Source organism: Pristiophorus japonicus, chromosome 9 (genome assembly GCF_044704955.1).
Source record: "Pristiophorus japonicus isolate sPriJap1 chromosome 9, sPriJap1.hap1, whole genome shotgun sequence".
Taxonomy (NCBI): domain Eukaryota; kingdom Metazoa; phylum Chordata; class Chondrichthyes; family Pristiophoridae; genus Pristiophorus; species Pristiophorus japonicus.
Window position 1 is genome coordinate 118,318,404 of NC_091985.1, and position 22,698 is coordinate 118,341,101.

A 22,698-nucleotide genomic window follows, 5' to 3' on the forward strand; every position below is an offset into this window, starting at 1 on the left:
CAAGGTGGACTATTTTCCATACCTCGGGAGCCTACTGTCAGCAAGAGCAGACATTGGCGACAAGGTCCAAATACTGCCTTCAGTGTGCCTGCACAGCATTCGGTCACCTGAGGAAGAGAGTGTTTGAAGACCAGGATCTCAAACCTGGCACCAAGCTCATGGTCCAGGGCAGTAGTGATACCTGCCCTCCTATATGGCTCAGAGACATGGACTATATACAGCAGGCACCTCAAAGCGCTGGAGAAGTACCACCAGCGCTGCCTCCGCAAGATCCTGAAAATCCATTGGCAAGACAGGCTCGCTGTCAGTGTTCTCACTCAGGCCAACATCGAAGCACTGACCACACTCAATCAGTTCTGTTGGGTGGGCCACATCGTCCACATGCTCGACACGAGACTCCGGCAGCAAAGGCTCTACTCGGAACTCCTACATGGCAAGCGAGCCCCAGGTGGGCAGAGAAAACGCTTCAAGAACACCCTCAAAGGCTCCATGACAAAGTGCAACATCACCACCGACTCCTGGGAATCCCTGGCTCAAGACCGGCCAAAGTGGAGGAAGAGCATCCGGGAGGGCGCTGAGCACCTCGAGTCCCATCGCCGAGAGCATGCAGAAAACAAGCGTAGACAGTGGAAGGAGCGTGCGGCAAACCAGGCTCCCCACCCACCCTTTCCTTCAACCACTGTTTGCCCCACCTGTGCAGAGACTGTAGGTCCCACATTGGGTGACTCAGTCACCTGAGAACTCACTTTTAGAGTGGAAGCAAGTCAGCCTCGACTCCAAGTGACTGCCAATGAAAGAATGAATGAATGGATTTGTCCCACACTATTCTTAGTCCACAACTGGCCAGCAGTGCTGACAAGCCACATGAAGTTGACTTTTATACAAATTCTATCCAGAAGCCCAGCTAAGATTGAATTAAATTCAATTAAAGTGCAATGGAAAGTGAGACATCACCCCAAGATGTGAAAACTCAAAACTTTTGTTTGGTAGCTAATACCAATTGTGAATCTGGTCGTAAGAACATAATAGGGGCAGGAGTAGGCCATACAGCCCCTCGAGCCTGCTCCGCCATTCAATAAGATCCTGGCTGATCTGATCATGGACTCAGCTCCACTTCCCTGCCCGCTCCCCATAACCCCTTATCGTTTAAGAAGCTATTTCTGTCTTAAATTTATTCAATGTCCCAACTTCCACAGCTCTCTGAGGCAGCGAATTCCACAGATTTACAAGCCTCGGAGAAGAAATTTCTCCTTATCTCAGTTTCAAATGGGTGACCTCTTAGATCATGCCCTCTAGTTCTAGTCTCCCCCATCAGTGGAAACATCCTCTCTGCATCCACCTGGTCAAGCCCCCTCATAATCTTATACATTTCACTAAGATCACCTCTCATTCTTCTGAATTCCAATGAGTAGAGGCCCAACCTACTCAACCTTTCCTCATAAGTCAACCCCTTCATCTCCAGAATCAACCTAGTGAACCTTCTCTGAACTGCCTCCAAAGCATGTATATCCTTTCGTAAATATGGAAACCAAAACTGCACGCAGTATTCCAGGTGTGGCCTCACCAATACTCTGTATAGCTGTAGCAAGACTTCCCTGCTTTTATACTCCATGCCCTTTGCAATAAAGGCCAAGATTCCATTGGCCTTCCTGATCACTTGCTGTATCTGCATACTATGTTATATATGTAAACCTGTAAATGCCTTGTTTAACCACCAGAGGGCTCATCCCCTGGAGTCCCAAGGGATCCCACAATCTCTTGGGAGCACCTGTACTTGAGGCCTCACAGGCTGCAGAGGCACTCTGGAGACCTGCAATAAAAGACTAAGGTCACACTTTACTTTGAGCTCATAGTATCTGGTCATACTCTTTATTCATACACTACACTATCCTTTTGTGTTTCATGCACAAGTACCCCCAGGTCCCGCTGTACTGCGGCACTTTGCAAACTTTCTCCATTTAAATAATAACTTGCTCTTTGATTTTTTTCTGCCAAGGTGCATGACCTCACACTTTCCAACATTGTACTCCATCTGCCAAATTTTTGCCCACTCACTTAGCCTGTCTATGTCCTTTTGCAGATTTTGTGTGTCCTCCTCACACATTGCTTTTCCTCCCATCACTGATCCCTGCAGCGCCCCACTAGTTACTGATTGCCAACCAGAGAATGAACCATTTATCCCGACTCTCTGTTTTCTGTTAGTTAGCCAATCCTCTATTCATGCTAATATATTACCCCCAACCCCTGTGAACTTTTATCTTGTGCAGTAACCTTTTACATGGCACCTTGTCAAATTCCTTCTGGAAGTCCAAATACACCACATCCACTGGTTCCCCTTTAGCCACCCTGTTCGTTACATCCTCAAAGAATTCCAGCAAATTTGTCAAACATGACTTCCCTTCATAAATCCAAGCTGACTCTGCCTGGCCGAATTTTGCTTTTCCAAATGTCCTGCTACTGCTTCCCATTATTCCCATTTTCCAAGCATTAACATTAATTTTATCACAAGAACTTTTGTAGAGTATGGATGTGCTAAGCTATCAATGGTTAAGTTTTTATTAAGTGAGAACAAGACAGATTGATCGTCATTCTGTCCCTGTGGAGAAATGCATCCCATTTTAGCATTGTTCCCCAATGGTCTGGTCGAGAATGGTAGCTCCAAATTTAGGAAAACAGAGTGCATAGCAATACTTCTTAAATACTTTTACTGAAAAGAAAACCACACTAGGTTTTCAGTCCATCTTTGTATTGAAATCAAGCTACGTTAATAGTATCAGTTAATCCTAATCGGAGTGATCACTATAAATGATCGCTTCCCAGCCAGTAGGATGATGCTCTTTTAAATAAGACAATAACAATACGGATACACTCAACCCCAAAGTGCTTACTACTCTTGGATACGTCATGTCTCCTGAGATATCAACGGTCAACGCTTTCAGATGAAATGCATTTTATTGTTGTAGGCAAGTAAATGCACTCAACCAAGTCAATGCGCAGAGCCGGTCTGACACATTTAATTACATATTTTGAAGCTGTTGGGCAGTATTGTTTCTGCTGAAACCCGTTCTTCGTAAATAAAACATTAGGTACGCAATGATTTAAAAGGGCAGGCCTTAATTGACCAGGAAACTACGATTAGGTAAGAGACAGGACTATGGATTAAGTAAGGTATTGGATTGATGCAGGTTTCTTTAGGATTGGAATACATCTGCTTCATGTCATCAATTAAATGGCTACATTCTGGGTTCGATGAAGGTGACCTTCAAATACCAATTTGTTAGAAAATTTAAGAGTTAAAAACAAAGCATTTCGAACACATCAAGAGCATTCTCATTCAAAAAGAAATCATGCAGGCACTACCTTCATTAACACAGAAATCCACCCCGCAAAGTATTAATTACCTCGCAAAGCATAGACTGCAGACAAGCACAGCAATAATTTTGGGATTTGCTGTTAAGGCTGAATTGTGTCTGTCATTCCTAAACTTATGTACGATCTTACTCAGCTGTTCGATAAAGAAATGTGGTTGTACTGCCACCCAGTGGTCAGCACAGATCCCGCATCACCTGCCACTGCTATAAAAGAACCTGGAGACAGACATAGTGCAACCTGTGCAACTGCTTAGTGCCCCGAGTGGACCCAGTAAAAGGACACCTAAGCACTGGTAATAGTGAATCCCTAATCATTCCGTCAACAGTTTTTATATTACCCATTACAAACATGTCTTTTCATGATCGTATCTGTGCAGATTTGACACCAGATTAAGTTGGTAGTATTTAGTATCATTGTCTGGCCCCCCAAATCAAACTTTTGCTCCAGGGTCTCTGCAAGGCAAATGTTGCTCCTGCTACAGAATCAGATGCTGCCATATCATGTGGCAAATTCCACTAGCTCTATAATTTGAAATTATTTGTGCTAAAAACTATGTATCACATTCCATTAGATAAGTTATGAATTTAAAATCAAGCTTTGTTCTTAACTGATCACGAACCATTAAGTTTGAGTTTGATAAATAAGCAGTTATCCTAAAATGTTGCACAAGCAGCAAGTCATTTGGTGATGTCAGTTCAGTTAAATATGAATAAAAAATTGTTGGCAAGGAAGATTGCAACAATGGGCTTATAGTGTGCCCCTTCAATCTTGTTAATGCAAAGCTGCAATAATCCGCTGAACTCTTATAAGTAGATTATCTTTTCTGTTTAAAGGGTGCCATTTGTTAGCATACTTCTACAGTCAGATGGTCTTAAAAGGTAATATCTACTTCCTAACTATCAGACACACTGCCATATATAAACATTAGATTACATTCTGATGGAATTTATTTTAAGTTACTTTAAGTTAAGTCGTGTCTGACTAACAATTGAATTCTTTGATGAGGTAACAGAAGGTTGATCAAGGCTGTGCAGTAAATGTATATATGGAGTTTCGAAATACATTCAACAAGTGCCACACAGGAGGATTGTTAAGAAGATGGAAACCCATGGAATTAAGGAGAAAGTGTCAGTATGGATAGAGAATTGGCTGAGTGACAGGAAGCAGACCATGGGGTTGGATGGATGGTTTTCAGATGAGGACATGGTTTACAGGTGGTGCTCCCCAAGGGTCAGTTTTGGGTCCATTACTCTTTTCAATTTTTATAAACGACACAGATTCAGGTGTAGGGACCAATGTTATAAAGTTTGCAGACGATACAAAATGTAGCTAAGTAGTAGATAGTGATGAGGATAGTTATAGCCTTCAGGATGACAGACAGGATGGTGAAATGGGAAGAAGCAAGGAAGGTGGAGTTCAATGCGGAAAAGTGTGAAGTGATGCACTTTGGGAGACAAATATGCAAAGACAGTATGGCTGAGGCCTAACCAGCGATTTAGAAAATTCCAGCATGATCTCTTTGTTTTTTATATTCTATTCCTCTATTTATAAACCCAGTAACGCATATTCTTCTTGAACCACCTAAATGGCACGTTTCTGAAAAGTGTTGAGGAGCAGAGAGACCTTGGTGTCCAAATACACAAATCATTAAAGGTGGCAGAACAAGTTGATAAGATGGTTAAAAAAAGCATATGGGTTACTTGGGGTTATAAACAGAGGCATAGGGTTAGAAATTCGGCAGGTTTGCACCCGTTTTGCGCCATGGCGAGGCGGAAAAAGTAATTTTTTGGAACGCTAAACAAGTCGCACAAAGTTTAGGCCAGGGGCGGAAAATTCGCTGATATCGACATTTTTACGGCCCGCACAAAAAAAATCAAGTCTTACCAAGTCAGGTCCAGGGGGCACATGGCGCTGTCTTGAAAAACGGAGCAGAAGTTCAGTTCATAAAGGATTTGGAGGGAAGGCTGAGTTTTACACAGTGAGCTTTATGTGAGGTTATAGTTCGTTTTTAAGGATATTTAAGGACATTTAAAAAAATGGGGACTATCTGTCATTATTCCTGGCAGCTTTATCTATGCAGTGTCGAGCTGGAAGGCGGCCTATTGAAGAGCACTTTGAGCTTAATCGAAGAGGTCACAGACGTATGGGGAGGAGGCCTTACACCCCCCACGTGTTTACAGGAAACAGCGCTCATACCTGCAGCTGTCTGATGCACAATGCCTTTGAAGGCTGTGCTTCCGAAAAGAGGTGATCACAGAGATATACCAACTCAAAGGTAGACCTACAGCCTACTAGCGGCAACAGCGCTGCACTGCCCGACGAGGTGAAGGTGACTGCGGCACTTGCCTTCTATGCCTCCGGCTCCTTTCAGGTATCAGCAGGGGACATATGCTCCATCTCGCAGTATCCTACACATTGCTGCATTCATCAGGTGACTACTGCACTGTACGCATGCAGGATGGACTTTATAAAGTTCCCGATGACCAAGGAGGCACATAATGAGAGGGCTATAGGTTTTGCACGAATTGCTGGCTTCCCCAAGGTTCAGCCTACCATTGACTGTACACACATCGCCCCGCGAGCACCTTTAGAGGATCCAGTGTTTTACCGAAACCGAAAGGGATTCCACCATACTCAGCGTATCATGACAGTATATGCCCAATTTCCAGGGAGCATCCATGATACTTTCATCTTTCGTGAGAGCAGTGTCTCAATCCTGTTCGAGCATCAGCCACAAGGCCAAAGCTAAATGCTGGGGGACAAAGGTTACGGCCTCGCCAATTGGTTCATGACCCCCCCTCCGGAACCCTAAGACAGAAGCCGAACATCTCTACAATAACAGCCATATAGCCACACGCAATATTGTCGAAAAGACAATTGGAGTGCTCAAGCAGCGCTTCCACTCTGGACCATGCCTGGACCACTCTGGAGGCTGCCTGCAATACTCCCCTCAGCAGGTCTCTGAGTTCATTGTGGTGTGCTGCATGCTACACAACTTAGCCATCATGAGGGGACAGGATTTGTCACTGGAGACTGCAGGACCACATGAGGAGGGGAGGAGTGGGAGGAGGAGGAAGAGGACGACGACAACGTGGATGAGGAGCCTGGCGATGAACCCATGCCACCACCACCACAGGGGAGGCCTCGTGGAGTTTGCCACTGCAAAAGCCTTATGTCAGTAGCTCATAATTCATCGCTTTGCTTGAACAGTGAAATGGCACGTTTCACCATTGCCTGCCTGCCCACTCTATCCCACCTTGTTGATTATTCCTTCTCTTATTCTGCAAATGAGACACTACACAAGAATGGCTAAGGTGAACAAAAGAATTTATTAAACATACAGTAACTTGATAAACATAGTAACTGGAATAAGATTTAATTTGAATAAAATTGAAACATCTCAAAAGTGGAACAAAATTTATTAAACATTATTGTGAATTGGCAAACTTTTATAAAATAACAAAACAGCAACAAAACAACGAAAGAGCAATCCCTGCAGTAAACGTCTTTTATCTGCGGCCCACTTGGGTCATGACCGTACCCAAGGTGTTACCAATGCAGCCAGAGTCCTGCTGTAAAAGGGGGACAGATAATGGAGGCGCCATGTGTGGATCCCCTGGAGCTCAGGGTATGGAAGGCCCGGCTTCAGAGTGGCAAGGCTCCTGCTCGGCCTCACCACTCACAGGTGGTCTCAGCCTGGGTGTGACACTGGGGACTGTAGAGTCAAAGATCGAGACCAGCAATTGCCCGTGGGCACTGATGGCCTTGCGGGTCGCAGCGACAATCTGCGACATGCCCTCCCTCATGTTCGCAGATAGTGCTGCAATACTTGTGGGAAAACCACCCAAGACCACCAGGAGCTGTTGGGTGAGCTGGATGCTTTCCCTTGACAGTCCCACCATGTCCAGGTGTGTGTCTGCCTGTCTGTCAGCAGACCAGCTTTGCCGCCTCACCCGCCGGAGAGACGGCATAGGCAGTCAACCTTGGGAGTGCGTTGCTGCACGCCACTTGTACTCGGATGGGCAAAGGCCCAAGAATGTTTCTTCCTTGTCAGAGCTAGTGGCCGCAGCTAAAAGAAGTGTTGAATGCATCGCCCCCCCCCACCCCGGAATAGCTTCATCAGTTTTCTCCTCCCGTGGAGGTTCCTCGTCCTCGGCGTCGCTCTCGTCCCCCTCCTCCACCCCCACAGGATGGGCTGAGGTAGAGGCATCCATTGGCAGATGTGGTGCCTCCTCATCTGGAAATAGTAAACAACAGACGAGTGGTTAGCAGCAGGGGAGGGGACAGAGTGACATGAGTAAGGTCACATAGCACAGGCTCATTTGAAGGACTGGCGCTACTCTATTATATGTAGTCCAGACACTGCACCACATTGCCCCAACCCTAGTCCACAGACACTGCATCACATTGCCCCAACCTAGTCCACAGACACTGCATCACATTGCCCCAACCCTAGTCCACAGACACTGCATCACATTGCCCCAACCTAGTCCACAAACATTACCTCACATTGCCCCAACCCTAGCCCACAGACACTGCATCACATTGCCCCAACCCTAGTCCACAAACACTGCATCACATTGCCCCAACCTAGTCCACAGACACTGCATCACATTGCCCCAACCTAGTCCACAGACACTGCATCACATTGCCCCAACCCTAGTCCACAGACACTGCATCACATTGCCCCAACCTAGTCCACAAACATTACCTCACATTGCCCCAACCCTAGTCCACAGACACTGCATCACATTGCCCCAACCTAGTCCACAAACATTACCTCACATTGCCCCAACCCTAGTCCACAGACACTGCATCACATTGCTCCAACCCCAGTCCACAGACACTGCATCACATTGCCCCAACCTAGTCCACAAACACTGCCTCACATTGCCCCAACCCTAGCCCACAGACACTGCAACACATTGCCAAAACCCAGCCCTGGGATTTTGAAGGACTGACCCTCAGTTTTGAACGGGGGCTCAGTATCCCCACGGGTAGTTGACCTCCCTGAGGCACCGATCAGAGCTCCTCGAGGTCTGTTAATGGCAGTGTCTGGGGTGGGCTGCCACCTGTCCGTCGCTGCTCCCGGCAGTTGTGTGACAACTTTCCCGGCAAAGATGACAATTGGAATGGCTACCAGAGGGCCCTTCTGCTCTTGTGGTACACACAGATAGCCATCAAAGCACTTATACCATACTGTGTGCATTTAACACAGTGCTCTGTTTAATGGCCCTGGGTAGTTGCTCATGGTTCATGAAGATATCGAAGTGCAGAAACATCTTTTAAGATGTTAAAAAGCAGTCTTACTAATGTGTAACGATCATTCATGGCAAAGAAGATGCAACACTAAGCCTACCTATACCAACATGTGTCAGATTTACAATTTAAGTAATGGAGGACAGCACCAAAAAAAATATTACTTACTCTGACTGACGACCCTGCAATGATCATTGAATCTTTTCCCGTCACTTCTTGTGGTCCCTCCTGATGTTGTCCACTGAAGAAACCTCCTTGGCCACGCTGGTCCATAGATGCCTTAGAACAGCTGGGCGAGGTTTACTGGCACCCCTCCGATTAAAATCCCCCCATCTACTTTGCACAGCTCTGATGAGGGCATCATTTGCCTCAAAACTAAACTTGTTGGCTTTCTACCTGCGGAAGTCTCCTTCTATCATGGCTGCTCTATGAAAAATAGCTGGTTCAGCCCTGGATGTACTGCGCATGCGCACCCTGACAGCTAACCAGAAGCGCGGGAAGAGAATAAAAATCGGGGGGGGGGGGGGGGGGAGTGAAATTGACCAAAAAAAGTGTGCGCATGCGCAGAAGGTCTATTTTTTTTTCCAACCGCAAATTTTGGCTCCGGCGCACAAATTCAGTTGTGCAAGGCCGGATTTACTGCTATTGCTGGTCAAAATTGGCGAATTTTGCGACGTCTAGTGATAGCGGTACCCGGTGGTAAAAAATCTGCCACGATTATCGCCCAAAAACAAGCAAAATTGCTAAAAAAGCTTACAGAATATAAAAACAAAGCGATCAAGCTAGAACTTTCATAAATCACCAGTTAGGCCTCAGCTGGAGCATTGTGGACAATTCTGGGCACCATACTTCAAGAAAGGGTACAGAGGAGTTTTTTCAGGATGTTACTAGGGATGGGGGACTTCAGTTATGAGGAGGTTGGAAAAGTTGGACTCTTCTCCTTGGAACAGAGAAGGTTAAGAGGAGTCCGAATAGAGGTTTTTAAGATGATGAGAGGTTTTGATAGAGTAGATAAAGAAAAATTATTCCCTCTTATTTCAACAATCGCTTTCTGATTATCCACCTTTAAGCTGATGCTCGGGAATTTTGTGTGCACCTCAGAGCAATATTTAACAGCATGTCTTCCCAGTTCATTTTGAAGAGCTCACCTCTTGCAGACAAGCTCAGTACTGTCCACAGCCAGACAGTGGACAGCTCTGTGGAACAGTTCACCATCTCCAAATCTGCAGAGATGGCTGTCCTTTACTCGCACTTTCAAACATGGAGATGACACCCAATACTGAAGCAGTACCACAAGAACAGCTAACACACAGGCCAGACTTATGTAGGACAGAATCTCCCCTGACGGTTCAGCAAGTTTATCCAGCAAATAGCTCAGACTTGCAGACGAAGAAGGTCCCAAGTTTTTATCATTACTATTTTAAGATGACTCAGTCAGTCGACTTTCCTCTGTCCTGAGGAATGGTCTTGAGATCTGAAACGCTGGCTGACTGACTCCTGTTAATTCCAGCTATTTTTGCTGATAACATTCAGGTTATGTTTTGACTCTGTTACCATTAAAAATATTTCTAATAAAATAATTAAGTAATTATTTTGATATGCACATTGACCCCTGCAAATTATATCAGCCATGATATTAAATGGAGGAGTAGGCTCAAGGAGCCAAATGGCCTACTTCTGCTCCTATTTCTTATGTTCTTAAGCAGGACTATGGGGCAAAAGTGTGGACTAATTGGACAGCTCTTTCAAAATGCCGGCACAGGCACCATGGGTCGAATGGCCTCCTTCTGTGCTGTAAGATTCTATGAAGTCATCATATTTAGGTATCCATGTACAGCATCTTAAAATAATAATTGTAGAAACATTGGGCCCAAGTTTGCTCCCAGGGTTAGAACGGCGCACCTCTGTATGGTGCGCCGACCTTCTAGAACAGAAACAGCACCTATTATTTACCTTGGTATTCTCCCCTCCGTCCAGTCGATCCAGGCCCTTGGCGCGGCGCAGCGCAGCAGAACGCGTGGTGGGGGAGCTAGGTCCCGGCGCTGAAAACAGTGCTGGGACCTCTGCACATGCGCACTAGAGTGTGCGCACATGTACAGTAGCTCCTCGCAGCCCGAATCTGTGCAGGCTGCGTGGGAGGGGCCCGAAGAACGCCGCCCCTAGCCCTGGCCGAATGGGCTCCCCGGGCATTGAAGATCGGGACGTGGGCTTCCCAGCCGTTCAGCGCCCCCCCTGCCCCCACTCCTCCCTTTCAGCTCCCGCCGCACCCCCCCCCCCCGTTCAGCCGTTCCCCCTCCTCCTCCTCTCCCCACGTCGCCAGCAGGGCTTGCCCACCCGGCATCTCGCTGGGAGTGGGTCCCGCCCGAAGTGTCGGTGTCGGCGGCCAGGCCTCTTCATCGTCAGCGGGGCCCGTTCAGCCTCTCCCCCACCCCGTTCAGCCTCTCCCCCCACCCCGTTCAGCCTCTCTCTCTCGCTCTCTCTCTCTCCTCCCCCCCAATCTCTCTCTCGCTCTCCCTCCTCCGCCCCCACCCCGCTCTCTCCCTCCTCCCCCCCCCAATCTCTCTCTCGCTCTCTCTCTCTCCCCCCCCCAAATCTCTCTCTCGCTCTCCCTCCTCCGCCCCCACCCCGCTCTCTCCCTCCTCCCCCCCCCAATCTCTCTCTCGCTCTCTCCCGCCTCCCCCCCCAAATCTCTCTCTCGCTCTCTCCCTCCTCCCCCCCCAAATCTCTCTCTCGCTCTCTCCCTTCTCCCCCCCCCAATCTCTCTCTCGCTCGCTCCCTCCTCTGCCCCCACCCCGCTCGCCCCACCCCGCTCGCTCCCTCCTCCGCCCCCACCCGCTCGCTCCCTCCTCCGCCCCCACCCCGCTCGCTCCCTCCTCCGCCCCCACCCGCTCGCTCCCTCCTCCGCCCCCACCCGCTCGCTCCTCCGCCCCCACCCCGCTCTCTCCTCCGCCCCCACCCCGCTCTCTCTCTCTCTCCTCCGCCCCCACCCCCACTCTCTCCCTCCTCCGCCCCCACCCCACTCTCTCTCTCTCTCTCTCCTCCGCCCCCGCCCCTCTCTCTCTCGCTCCTCCGCCCCCAATCCACTCTCTCCCTCCTCCGCCCCCACCCCACTCTCTCTCTCTCTCTCTCTCTCCCTCCGCCCGCCCCTCGCTCTCTCTCTCCTCCGCCCCCATCCACTCTCTCCCTCCTCCGCCCCCACCCCACTCTCTCTCTCTCTCTCTCTCTCTCCTCCGCCCCCGCCCCTCTCTCTCTCGCCTCCTCCGCCCCCGCCCTCTCTCCCTCCTCCGCCCCCAATCCACTCTCTCCCTCCTCCGCCCCCACCCCACTCTCTCTCTCTCTCTCTCCTCCGCCCCCGCCCCTCTCTCTCTCCGCTCCTCCGCCCCCAATCCACTCTCTCCCTCCTCCGCCCCCACCCCACTCTCTCTCTCTCTCCTCCGCCCCGCCCCTCGCTCCTCTCTCCTCCGCCCCCAATCCACTCTCTCCCTCCTCCGCCCCCACCCCACTCTCTCTCTCTCTCTCTCTCTCCTCCGCCCCCGCCCCTCTCTCTCTCGCTCCTCCGCCCCCGCCCCCTCTCTCCCTCCTCCGCCCCCAATCCACTCTCTCCCTCCTCCGCCCCCACCCCACTCTCTCTCTCTCTCTCTCTCTCTCCTCCGCCCCCGCCCCTCTCTCTCTCTCCTCCGCCCCCGCCCCACTCTCTCTCTCTCCTCCGCCCCCGCCCCACTCTCTCTCTCTCCTCCGCCCCCGCCCCACTCTCTCTCTCTCTCCTCCGCCCCCGCCCCACTCTCTCTCTCGCCTCCGCCCCCGCCCCACTCTCTCTCTCTCCTCCGCCCCCGCCCCACTCTCTCTCTCTCCTCCGCCCCCACCCCACTCTCTCTCTTCCCCCCCCACCCTCTCTCTCTTCCCCCCCCCACCCTCTCTCTTCACCCTCCCCTCCCACCACTCTCTCCCTTCCCCCCCAGCATCCCTCTCTTCCTCTCGCTCTCCCCCCTCCGCTCTCCTCCCCCCAACGCCCTCTCCCCCTCCACCCTCTCGCTGTCAGAAACACAGAGACACTGACAAAGACAGACACACACTGGGAGGGGGGGGGAAAAGAGAGTTGGGGGGGGGGAGGGGGGAGAAAGAGAGCACGCTGTTGGAGGGCTCCCAGTGTTGCAGTAGGTGAGTAGAAACTTAATTTTTTATTTATTGTTAGATTTTTTATTATTTTTTTCACATTTTTTTGATTGATTTATTGGGTGATTTATTTATAATTTATTATTGATGATGGCTCTTTATTTGTAAAAAAGTGATTAATTTTTGTAAACTCCCCCCACCCCCCCATCTCTTGTTTCTTACGCCTGATTTCCAAGTGTAGACAAGGTTTTTATGAGGGTATAAAAATCTACACTTACTCCATTCTAAGTTAGTTTGGACTAAGTTTTCGCTGCCTAAACTTGCAAAACAGGCGTAAGTGGCTGGACACGCCCCCTTTTGAAAAACAAAATCTGTTCTAAATTGAAATTATTCGAACTCACTAGAACTGGAGCAAACTAATTGAGAATTGCAATTTCTAAGACGCTCCATTCTAAACTAGTTGCTCCAAAAAAAATAGGAGCAACTCAGGCCGAAACTTGAGCCCATTGTAGGGGGGAGGGGGTAAGAGGCTGAACGGAAGGGAGGGGGGGCGGAAGAGGCTGAACGGGTGGGAGGGGGGGCTGGGAGGCTGAACGGGAGAGGGGGGAGGCTGAACGGGAGAAGGGAGGCTGAACAGGAAGGGGGGGGGGGCGGGAGCCCAAGTCCCGATAACCATTTAAGCACATCTTCAATGCCCGGGGAACCCATTCGCCCAGGGCTAGGGTCGGCGTGCTTCGGGCCCTTCCCACGCAGCATCGCAGAGATTCAGGCAGCGAGGAACTACTGCACATGCGCGCACACTCTAGTGCGCATGTGCGGAGGTCCCGGCACTGTTTTCAGCGCCGGGACCTGGCTCCGCCCCCGACCCCTTGTGCTGCGCCACACTGAGGCCGAAGACATCCTGAGGAGCTCAGAGAATCACAAGGTAAGATTTCGGCGCCCTTTTTAAGGTGCGCCATTTTTACAGAGGGCGGAAAATTGGGCTCAAAGAGAAGGGAAAAAATATTAACCATTGCAAGCATGTACTTTTTCAAAATTGTGGCAAGAACAGAGCAGAACTTACATCATCTCCAATCCCCCTGGCGTGGCTGAAGACGATGTTTGCTCCTTACTGGAGGATGAATCAGTGGCACACTCTACTTCCGACGTAGAATCACTGCCACACGGATCACTGTTTTGATAAGCTGTTCTCTGTGGCTCAGTTTCTACTCCAGGTGAAGACAGTTCTCTCTCATTATACGCATCACTGATAAACATGCCTTCATGAGTCAAATAGGCCACTTCTGTATCCAAAGTGTGACCCAAACCAGGGCTCTTCTGACTAGATGCGGCTTCCAGTTCCCTGCTCTTTTCCCGACTTTTGTCCAATACCAGGAAGACAACATTACGAATGGTACTTACTGTTGCCTGTTGACGTTTTTGGTTACAGAAGTACAAAAATTAATATTCTACAAACAATTATATTTTTATATTATAGAATAATCAATATTTTTTTTATTAAGTGCAAATATTAGTTAATTTGGATGGAATCAAATTCTTGGAATGTATTAAACTTTCAGGGTCTGAGAATAGTTACAATAATGGCATCAGATAATAGGAATGCATGATTGCAAACATTGTAAATTAATAATGTGCAGATTTTAAACAGTTTATCCAATTATTGTCTATTTCAGTAATAGTTAAGTACCATAAAAACTAAATGTTGTTAACAACTTAAATAAGGTCTTCCTCATTCTTTGAGCCCAACCAAACTCCACATATAAATATATATAGTTGTCCAAATCTTGGCAAGGTGGGCTAGAGAAAAGACCACCATATATAGTGCCACCCTGTTGAAGGGACACCGCACGTGGTCCCGCCCTCACTGTTGCTCCCCACAATGAAATGCCAAGAAAAAAATTGGGATTTAGTAACATCCTAAATGTAGCCAAGGCTTACCTTAACTCTCTTCAGAAAGTTAATAAAACTTGAAAAGATGTTTTTCAGAAGGTCCAGCCACTGAGGAAAATTCAGCATTCGCATTTGATCAGCAAGCCTTAAAAGGTAAATAGAGACCGCCAAATTAGTGGCTGTTTAATTCATGCAAGGATGCATGAACATATATTGGGGACAGAAAAACTTGGGGAACATATTTGGTTTGTAAAGGGTGTTGAACTTGCTAAGATCAGAAGGCGATAGTCGACTCAATAGTTCTGATGAAAGGTCACCGACCTGAGACGTTAACTCTGTTTCTCTCTCCACAGATGCTGCCTGACCTGCTGAGTATTTCCAGCATTTTCTGTTTTTATTTCAATATTTAGCTTGTCCAGTTTTAGAGCAGCAGCAACTAAGCCAACAGAATGCCGAGCTACATTGCCAAAGGATCAAACCTCGAGTAATGGATTCAATTCTGGTAACTGAGGCCGTGCCACAGTTACCACAGCTGACTGCAGTACTCCACAACAACTTGTTTTTATATAGCGCCTTTAACATAGTGAAAAGTCCCAAGGCGCTTCACAGGAGTATTATGAGATAAAAAATTTGACACCGAGCCACACAAGTAGAAATTAGCGCAGATGACCAAAAGCTTGGTCAAAGAGGTATGTTTTAAGGAGCGTCTTGAAGGAGGAGAGATGTAGAGAGGCGGAGAGGTTTAGGCAGGGAGTTCTAGAACTTGGGGCCCAGGCAACAGAAGGCGTGGCCACCAATGGCTGAGTGATTATAATCAGGGATGCTCAGGAGGGCAGAATTAGAGGAGTGCAAACATCTCAGGGAGGGGGTGGGGCTGGAGGAGATTACAGAGAGATAAGGAGGGGCGAGGCCATGGAGGGATTTGAAAAGGATGATAATTTTGAAATCAAGGTGTTGCATAACCGGAAGCCAATGTAGGTCAGCGAGCACAGGGTTGATGGGTGATTGGGACTTGGTGCGAGTTAGGACATGGGCAGCCGAGTTTTGGAGTTACTCCAAGCAGAAGTGATATAGAAAAAAGACTGGCATCGAGTATCAGGATAGATCAGACAAATTTATCTTCCATATCGAAGGCTAATGAATGGGGACTTTATAGAAGTGTATATAAAATACTAAATGGAATAGAAAATAATCCAGAGCATTATTTCAAATTAAGCCATGACAAGGAGGTATGGGTGCAAACTGGGAAAGAGCATGTTCAGGACTGTTATCAGTAACAACTTCTTCATTTAAAGGGTATTCCAAGTATAGTAGTAGAGGCAAAAATTCTAGAGACATTCAAAAGGCCATTAGATGCTATAATGAGACTATAAGTTTCTATGGAAGGATGAGCTAGATCGGCTAAATAACCCCCTCCCATTTCTACTTACATTTGCGACAAGGTTACACTAGCCCATAACAAGAGTACTTTGTCAAGTTTTCATGAGTAAATTGTGACTAAATATTGCATACAATAAAAATATTTCTTACTCGAGTTCTTTTAAAATGTGCTATTAAGTAGATGGGAAATTATTTAACACTGCCACAAAAAGCTGATATGCTACAGTTTCAAATCTTTGCAAACTGAGTTATTTTGCAAAGAATAGCAAACAGACTCACTTCAGTACAACTTCAGTGTCTATTTCTTCCATTTGTGCAATAGTTTCAATCACACTCTGTAAAATAAACACACGATAAAAGTGTCTTTGAGCCAGGAAGTATATAGAACTGTAGCTTTAGTACATGTTCAGTCATTGCACAGAAGCATCAAAATAGCAAAAAGAATGCTGACCAACATTTCGCACTTTCACTAATATAATTATCAACAAAGCAAGCTTAGGTTTGGGAGAAAATCCATTTTAGCAGGCTATTAAAAACTTGCCACATTTCATTTTTTCAAGAAACACAACATTCAAATAAATATCAAATGCAATAAATATTTTGGTCCTCAGTATCTATGGAAAATCTGTACAGTTTTGATCACTAAATGTGCACATTCTCTATAATTAACAAGTGTCAGCTTTCACTGTCACAGGAGTAATACTGTGGGTTCAATTCCCATTCCAGGAATTGCACACACAATCAAGGCCAACACTTCAGAGCATGACTGAGGAAGTGCTGCATGGTTGAAGGTGCTGTCATTCGGATGACAAGTTAAACCGAGGCCCTGTTTATTCGAGAGGTCATTAAAGATCAAATGGCATTGGTCAACGAGGAGCAGGGAGCTCTTCCTGTGTCCTTGTCAACATATTTCCCTCAAACACCACCAAAAACAAATTCACTGATCATTCATTGTGGGACCTTGCAAAAATGCACAAGTTGGCTGCAATGTTTGTGTAAAATTGTAACAACTTGCATTTATAAAGAGCCTTCAACATAGAAAAACATCCCAAGAGGCTTCACAGAAGCCAAATAAAAAAATGGGCACTAACCCAGAGGAGGTATCAGAAGGGGTCACCAAAGGCTTGGTGAAAGAAGTGGGTATTAAGGAGGGTCTTAAAAGCAGGAGAGGGAGGTGGAGAATGTACCAGAGCGTGTGGGCTAGGCAGCTGAAACCACAGCCATCAACAATGAGGCAAAGCGAGGGGAGGCTGCACAAGAGACCAGAGTCAGAGGAATGGAGAGTTTGGGCTGAAAGGCTGCAGGGCAGTTACAGAGAAAAGAAGGGCATTTAGGATTTAAACACAAAGATGAGAATTTTAAACTTGAGACTTTGAAGTCCAGGAGCCAACGTAGGTCAGGAAGAACGTGATAGGTGAGTAGGACTTGAGGCAGGATAGCATGCAGACTGCTGAATTTTGGATGAGCTGAGATTTACTGAGGGTGGAGCATGGGAGGCTGACCAGTCAAGTGTTGGAATAGTTGTTTCTGGAGGTGACAAAGTCATGGGATAAAGGTTTCATTGGAATATATGCTGAGGTAGGGCCAGGGGTTGAATCAAGCAATGTTACGGAGGTGGAAGTAGGCAGTCTTTGTAATAGTCTTTGCACTTCAAAGGTTTTATGGCACAAACCACTATATTTCTATACATTTAAAAAAAAAAGATGATCAGGCAATATTATAGTGTGCAATCAACAATTTCTAAGTGCAATGGAATGTATTTATACAGGCAGTTGTTGCACTGTATTTACAGTATCAGTTTGCAAACCAATGCCCTACATTGTGCAAACCAGACTCCCCACCCACCCTTTCCTCCAACGACTGTGACAGAGACTGTAATTCCTGTATTGGAGTGTTCAGTCACCTGAGAATTCACTTTTAGAGTGGAACTCAAGGGACTGCCTATGATGATGAAGCTCCAAATTATTTGTTAAAACATGGCATCTCCAGCGGTATAATCATTTGGATAAAAGCATAAATTTCTTGATTTCTAATTGGAGTTGTGCTACACAAAGCTAAAATGTTACTTTAATATACAATACTGAAAAATATTGGAAATGAGAAAATTCCACATACAGTATCTTCACGAGAACAGCAATGAGATTCATATAAATTGTGAAAATGTGATACATATGACACTGTAGGAAGCTTTAGAAAATTATAGCAAAAATACTATGGCTTTGGAAGTCCCAAGTTAAATAGGGAATTAATTAATTCTTAAATCACAGTATTTCAATTCCCACAAATTCAAATATGATTCATGCTGCTTATCTGCATTGTTCCCTTCACTAACAAAGACTAAATGTAAAATAAGTTAAACTGCTTTAACATTAGCAAAATATCTTCAGTGTTTACCGAGATAAGGTCTTTCAGATGAGACATTAAACATGCAATCATGTTCAAGTGGACGTAACAAACACGAGAGAGAGAGATAGAGATAGAGATAGAGATAGAGATAGAGATAGAGATAGAGATAGAGATAGAGATAGAGATAGAGATAGAGATAGAGATAGAGAGATGTGTCTATTTTTTTAGGGTGGAAATTCTCGAGAGGAGGACCCAGACGACTGAAGGCTCCGCCACCAAAGGTGGAGCGAAGGGAGTGAGGATGGAACAAGGTGACTGAGTCAGAGGAACATGGAACTCCAGTGGGAGTTAATTGATTTCAATTCAGCACTTTACATCAAAGGAAAAGAAGTCTCAGGTTTGCACAACAGAGATTGATGTTAACTTTGGATTCTCGTATTCTCCATTTTCCTGATGTAATGTCAAGCTTGACATTACAGCCATTTGAATTCAAGGGTGAACTGCCTCCATAAAAACCTGAAATTTGGGAAGAATGAAAATCTTGCCCATACCTGTAGATGGCCCTAAAACCCTGTAAAATATGACTAGAGGAGAGCGCTATTTATACTCAATGACATGGTCTAGAGTATTCATTTGAACCATTCTGCTGTAGTATCTATCCTCGACACTAGATGCTTCAAAGGATTTACACAGTATACGAGCTTCAGCGGACAAGCATCAAGACTGAATATTTTGGCACTGTTAGGTTTTAGATCAGTTTTTTAAAAATACTGTCTGAATGCTCAAGAGATAAAGGGGCCAAAACTGGTGGATATACCCGCCTGCGGACCGCCGACATACTGCCCAAAATCACAAAATAGATCAAAAGATACCTACATACCGCCCGGCGGGAAATTCATCAACAACATACCGCCGGGCGGTATGCATATTATCCGCCCCTGCATACCGCCCAAAATTGCCAAATTGATCACTTACCACCGACCCTGCAGACCGCCCTGGAAAAGGTGATCTTCAGTTGGCGGCATGCATCTTTACCTGTGAATTTTAAAAAAATCTCTCATCCCCCAGTCCCCCCCCCCACCCCAGGTAACCATCCCCCTCACCCCACCCCCGCGGCAGCGATCTCTCCTCTCCCGCCCCCCCTCCCCCACGGCAGCGATCTCCTCTCCCCTCCCCACAGCAGCGATCTCCTCTCCTCTCCTCAGCCCACCCCGCCCATGTACCTGCACACAGCGCTCTCAGGCCGGCAGTCTCTGTCGATTCTGGTCGGTGCCTCTCGGGGGGTTGGAGCTTTGCAGCAGCACGCGCGTGCGCACATGTCGGGACCCGAAGATTCCCGAGTGAAAAGGACTTACTGCCCGCACACTGCTCGGCATTCTGAGAAAAAACTGACGAAAATAGCGCACGCTCCACCGGGCGGTATGAAACGGATGCCGTCGAGAAATGGGCGGACCATCGATTTTCACCAATTTTGGCCCCAAAGGGTATATAGCTACATTTGCAGGCCAGTCTTATGATTGATGTGTGTGTGTGCTGGAAAAAATAAAATATTCAGTACATTTCTGTTCAACAAAAATAGAACACAAATATGGGTGTTGATGGATTTATTTTATAACCTCACGCATACCCCAAATAAATAATGGATTTATCAATGACAAGTGCTTTTATTGCTGAAAACTGAGAATCTTACTCTGGAGCATGCGCGATGCTGAGAATGTTGTGGATAGCACATTTAGTGAGTTGGTCACACTGTAGGTAAAGGTTAGGACAGATAGTGAATGTGTGACCAAGAGACAAGTCAAGAGCAGGAAGGTAGTGCAGGAGTCCCCTGCGGTCATCTCCCTGCAAAACAGATATACCGTTTTGGATACTGTTGGGGGAGATGACTTACCAGGGGAAGGCACCAGCAGCCAGGTTCATGGCACCATGGGTGGCTCTACTGCACAGAAGGGCGGGAAAAAGAGTGGGAGAGCTATAGTGATAGGGGACTCTATTGTAAGGGGAATAGATAGGAGTTTCTGCGGCCGCAACCGAGACTCCAGGATGGTATGTTGCCTCCCTGGTGCAAGGATCAAGGATGTCTCGGAGCGGCTGCAGAGCATTCTGGAGAGGAGGGCGAACAGCCAGTTGTCGTGGTACATGTAGGTACCAACGATATAGGTAAGAAGCGGGAAAAGGTCCTACAAGCTGAATTTAGGGAGCTAGGAGTTAAATTAAAAAGTAGGACCTCAAAGGTAGTAATCTCTGGATTGCTACCTGTGCCACGTGCTAATCAGAGTAGAGGGAGCAGGATAGTTAGAATAAATACGTGGCTTGAGCAGTGGTGCAAGAGGGAGGAATTCAAATTCCTGGCACATTGGAACCAATTCTGGGGGAAGTGCGACCTGTACAAAAGGGACGGTTTGCACTTGGGCAGGACTGGAACTGATGTCCTGGGGATAACATTTGCTAATGCAGTTCAGGAGTGTTTAAACTAATATGGCAAGGGGAACCTACACAGCGAGACAGGGCGAAGTAATATGGAGTCAGAAACAGATGGTAGAAAGGTAAAAAGCAATAGTGGAAGGCTGAATAAACAAAGGCAAAAAACAAAAAGGGCCACCCTACATCATAATTCTAAAAGGACAAAGGGTGTTAAAAAAACAAGCCTGAAGGCTTTGTGTCTTAATGCAAGGAGTATCCGTAATAAGGTGGATGAATTAACTGTGCAAATAGATGTTAACAGATATGATGTGATTGGGATTACAGAGACGTGGCTCCAGGATGATCAGGGCTGGGAACTCACCATCCAAGGGTATTCAACATTCAGGAAGGATAGAATAAAAGGAAAAGGAGGTGGGGTAGCATTGCTGGGAACTCAACATCCAAGGGTATTCAACATTCAGGAAGGATAGAATAAAAGGAAAAGGAGGTGGGGTAGCATTGCTGGTTAAAGAGGAGATTAATGCAATAGTTAGGAAGGACATTAGCTTGGATGATGTGGAATCTATATGGGTCGAGCTGCAGAACACTAAAGGGCAAAAAACGTTAGTGGGAGTTGTGTACAGACCTCCAAACAGTAGTAGTAATGTTGGGGAGGGCATCAAACTGGAAATTCTGGGTGCATGCAATAAAGGTGCAGCAGTTATCATGGGTGACTTTAATATGCATATAGATTGAGCTAACCAAACTGGAAGCAATGCGGTGGAGGAGGATTTCCTGGAGTGTATAAGAGATGGTTTTCTAGACCAATATGTCGAGGAACCAACTAGGGGGGAGGCCATTTTAGACTGGGTGTTGTGTAATGAGAGAGGATTAATTAGCAATCTCGTTGTGCAAGGCCCCTTGGGGAAGAGTGACCATAATATGGTGGAATTCTACATTAGGATGGAGAATGAAACAGTTAATTCAGAGACCACGGTCCAGAACTTAAAGAAGGGTAACTTTGAAGGTATCAGGCGTGAATTGGCTAGGATAGATTGGCGAATGATACTTAAGGGGTTGATAGTGGATGGGCAATGGCAGACATTTAGAGACCGCATGGATGAACTACAACAATTGTACATCTCTGTCTGGCGTAAAAATAAAAAAGGGAAGGTGGCTCAACTGTGGCTATCAAGGGAAATCAGGGATAGTATTAAAGCCAAGGAAGTGGCGTACAAATTGGCCAGAAATAGCAGCGAACCCGTGGACTGGGAGAAATTTAGAACTCAGCAGAGGGGGACAAAGGGTTTGATTAGGGCAGGGAAAATAGAGTACGAGAGGAAGCTTGCAGGGAACATTAAGACAAACTGCAAAAGCTTCCATAGATATGTAAAGAGAAAAAGGTTAGTAAAGACAAACGTAGGTCCCCTGCAGTCAGAATCAGGGGAAGTCATAACGGGAAACAAAGAAATGGCAGACCAATTGAACAAGTACTTTGGTTCGGTATTCACTAAGGAGGACACAAACAACTTTCCGGATATAAAACGGGTCAGAGGGTCTGGTAAGAAGGAGGAACTGAGGGAAATCCTTATTAGTCGGGAAATTGTGTTGGGGAAATTGATGGGATTGAAGGCCAATAAATCTCTAGGGCCTGATGGACTGCATCCCAGAGTACTTAAGGAGGTGGCCTTGGAAATAGCGGATGCATTGACAGTCATTTTCCAACATTCCATAGACTCTGGATCAGTTCCTATAGAGTGGAGGGTAACAATGTAACCCCACTTTTTAAAAAAGGAGGGAGAGAGAAAACAGGGAATTATAGACCGGTCAGCCTGACATCGGTAGTGGGTAAAATGATGGAATCAATTATTAAGGATGTCACAGCAGTGCATTTGGAAGGAGGCGACATGATAGGTCCAAGTCAGCATGGATTTG

At 46.7% G+C, this 22,698-nt stretch overlaps 1 protein-coding gene across 7 annotated transcripts in view; it reads right to left on the reverse strand.

Annotated features, from left to right (window-relative positions):
* vps54 (VPS54 subunit of GARP complex) overlaps positions 1-22,698 on the reverse strand; it is a 142,195-nt gene that overhangs the window by 57,621 nt on the left and 61,876 nt on the right. For all 7 annotated transcript variants that reach the window (XM_070889763.1, XM_070889764.1, XM_070889760.1 and 4 more), the window contains exons 10-12: positions 16,294-16,349; positions 14,683-14,779; positions 13,808-14,151 (exon numbers count right to left, since the gene is read on the reverse strand). In XM_070889763.1, the coding sequence (XP_070745864.1) occupies positions 13,808-14,151; positions 14,683-14,779; positions 16,294-16,349 (497 nt within the window). The remainder of the gene's footprint in view (positions 1-13,807; positions 14,152-14,682; positions 14,780-16,293; positions 16,350-22,698) is intronic.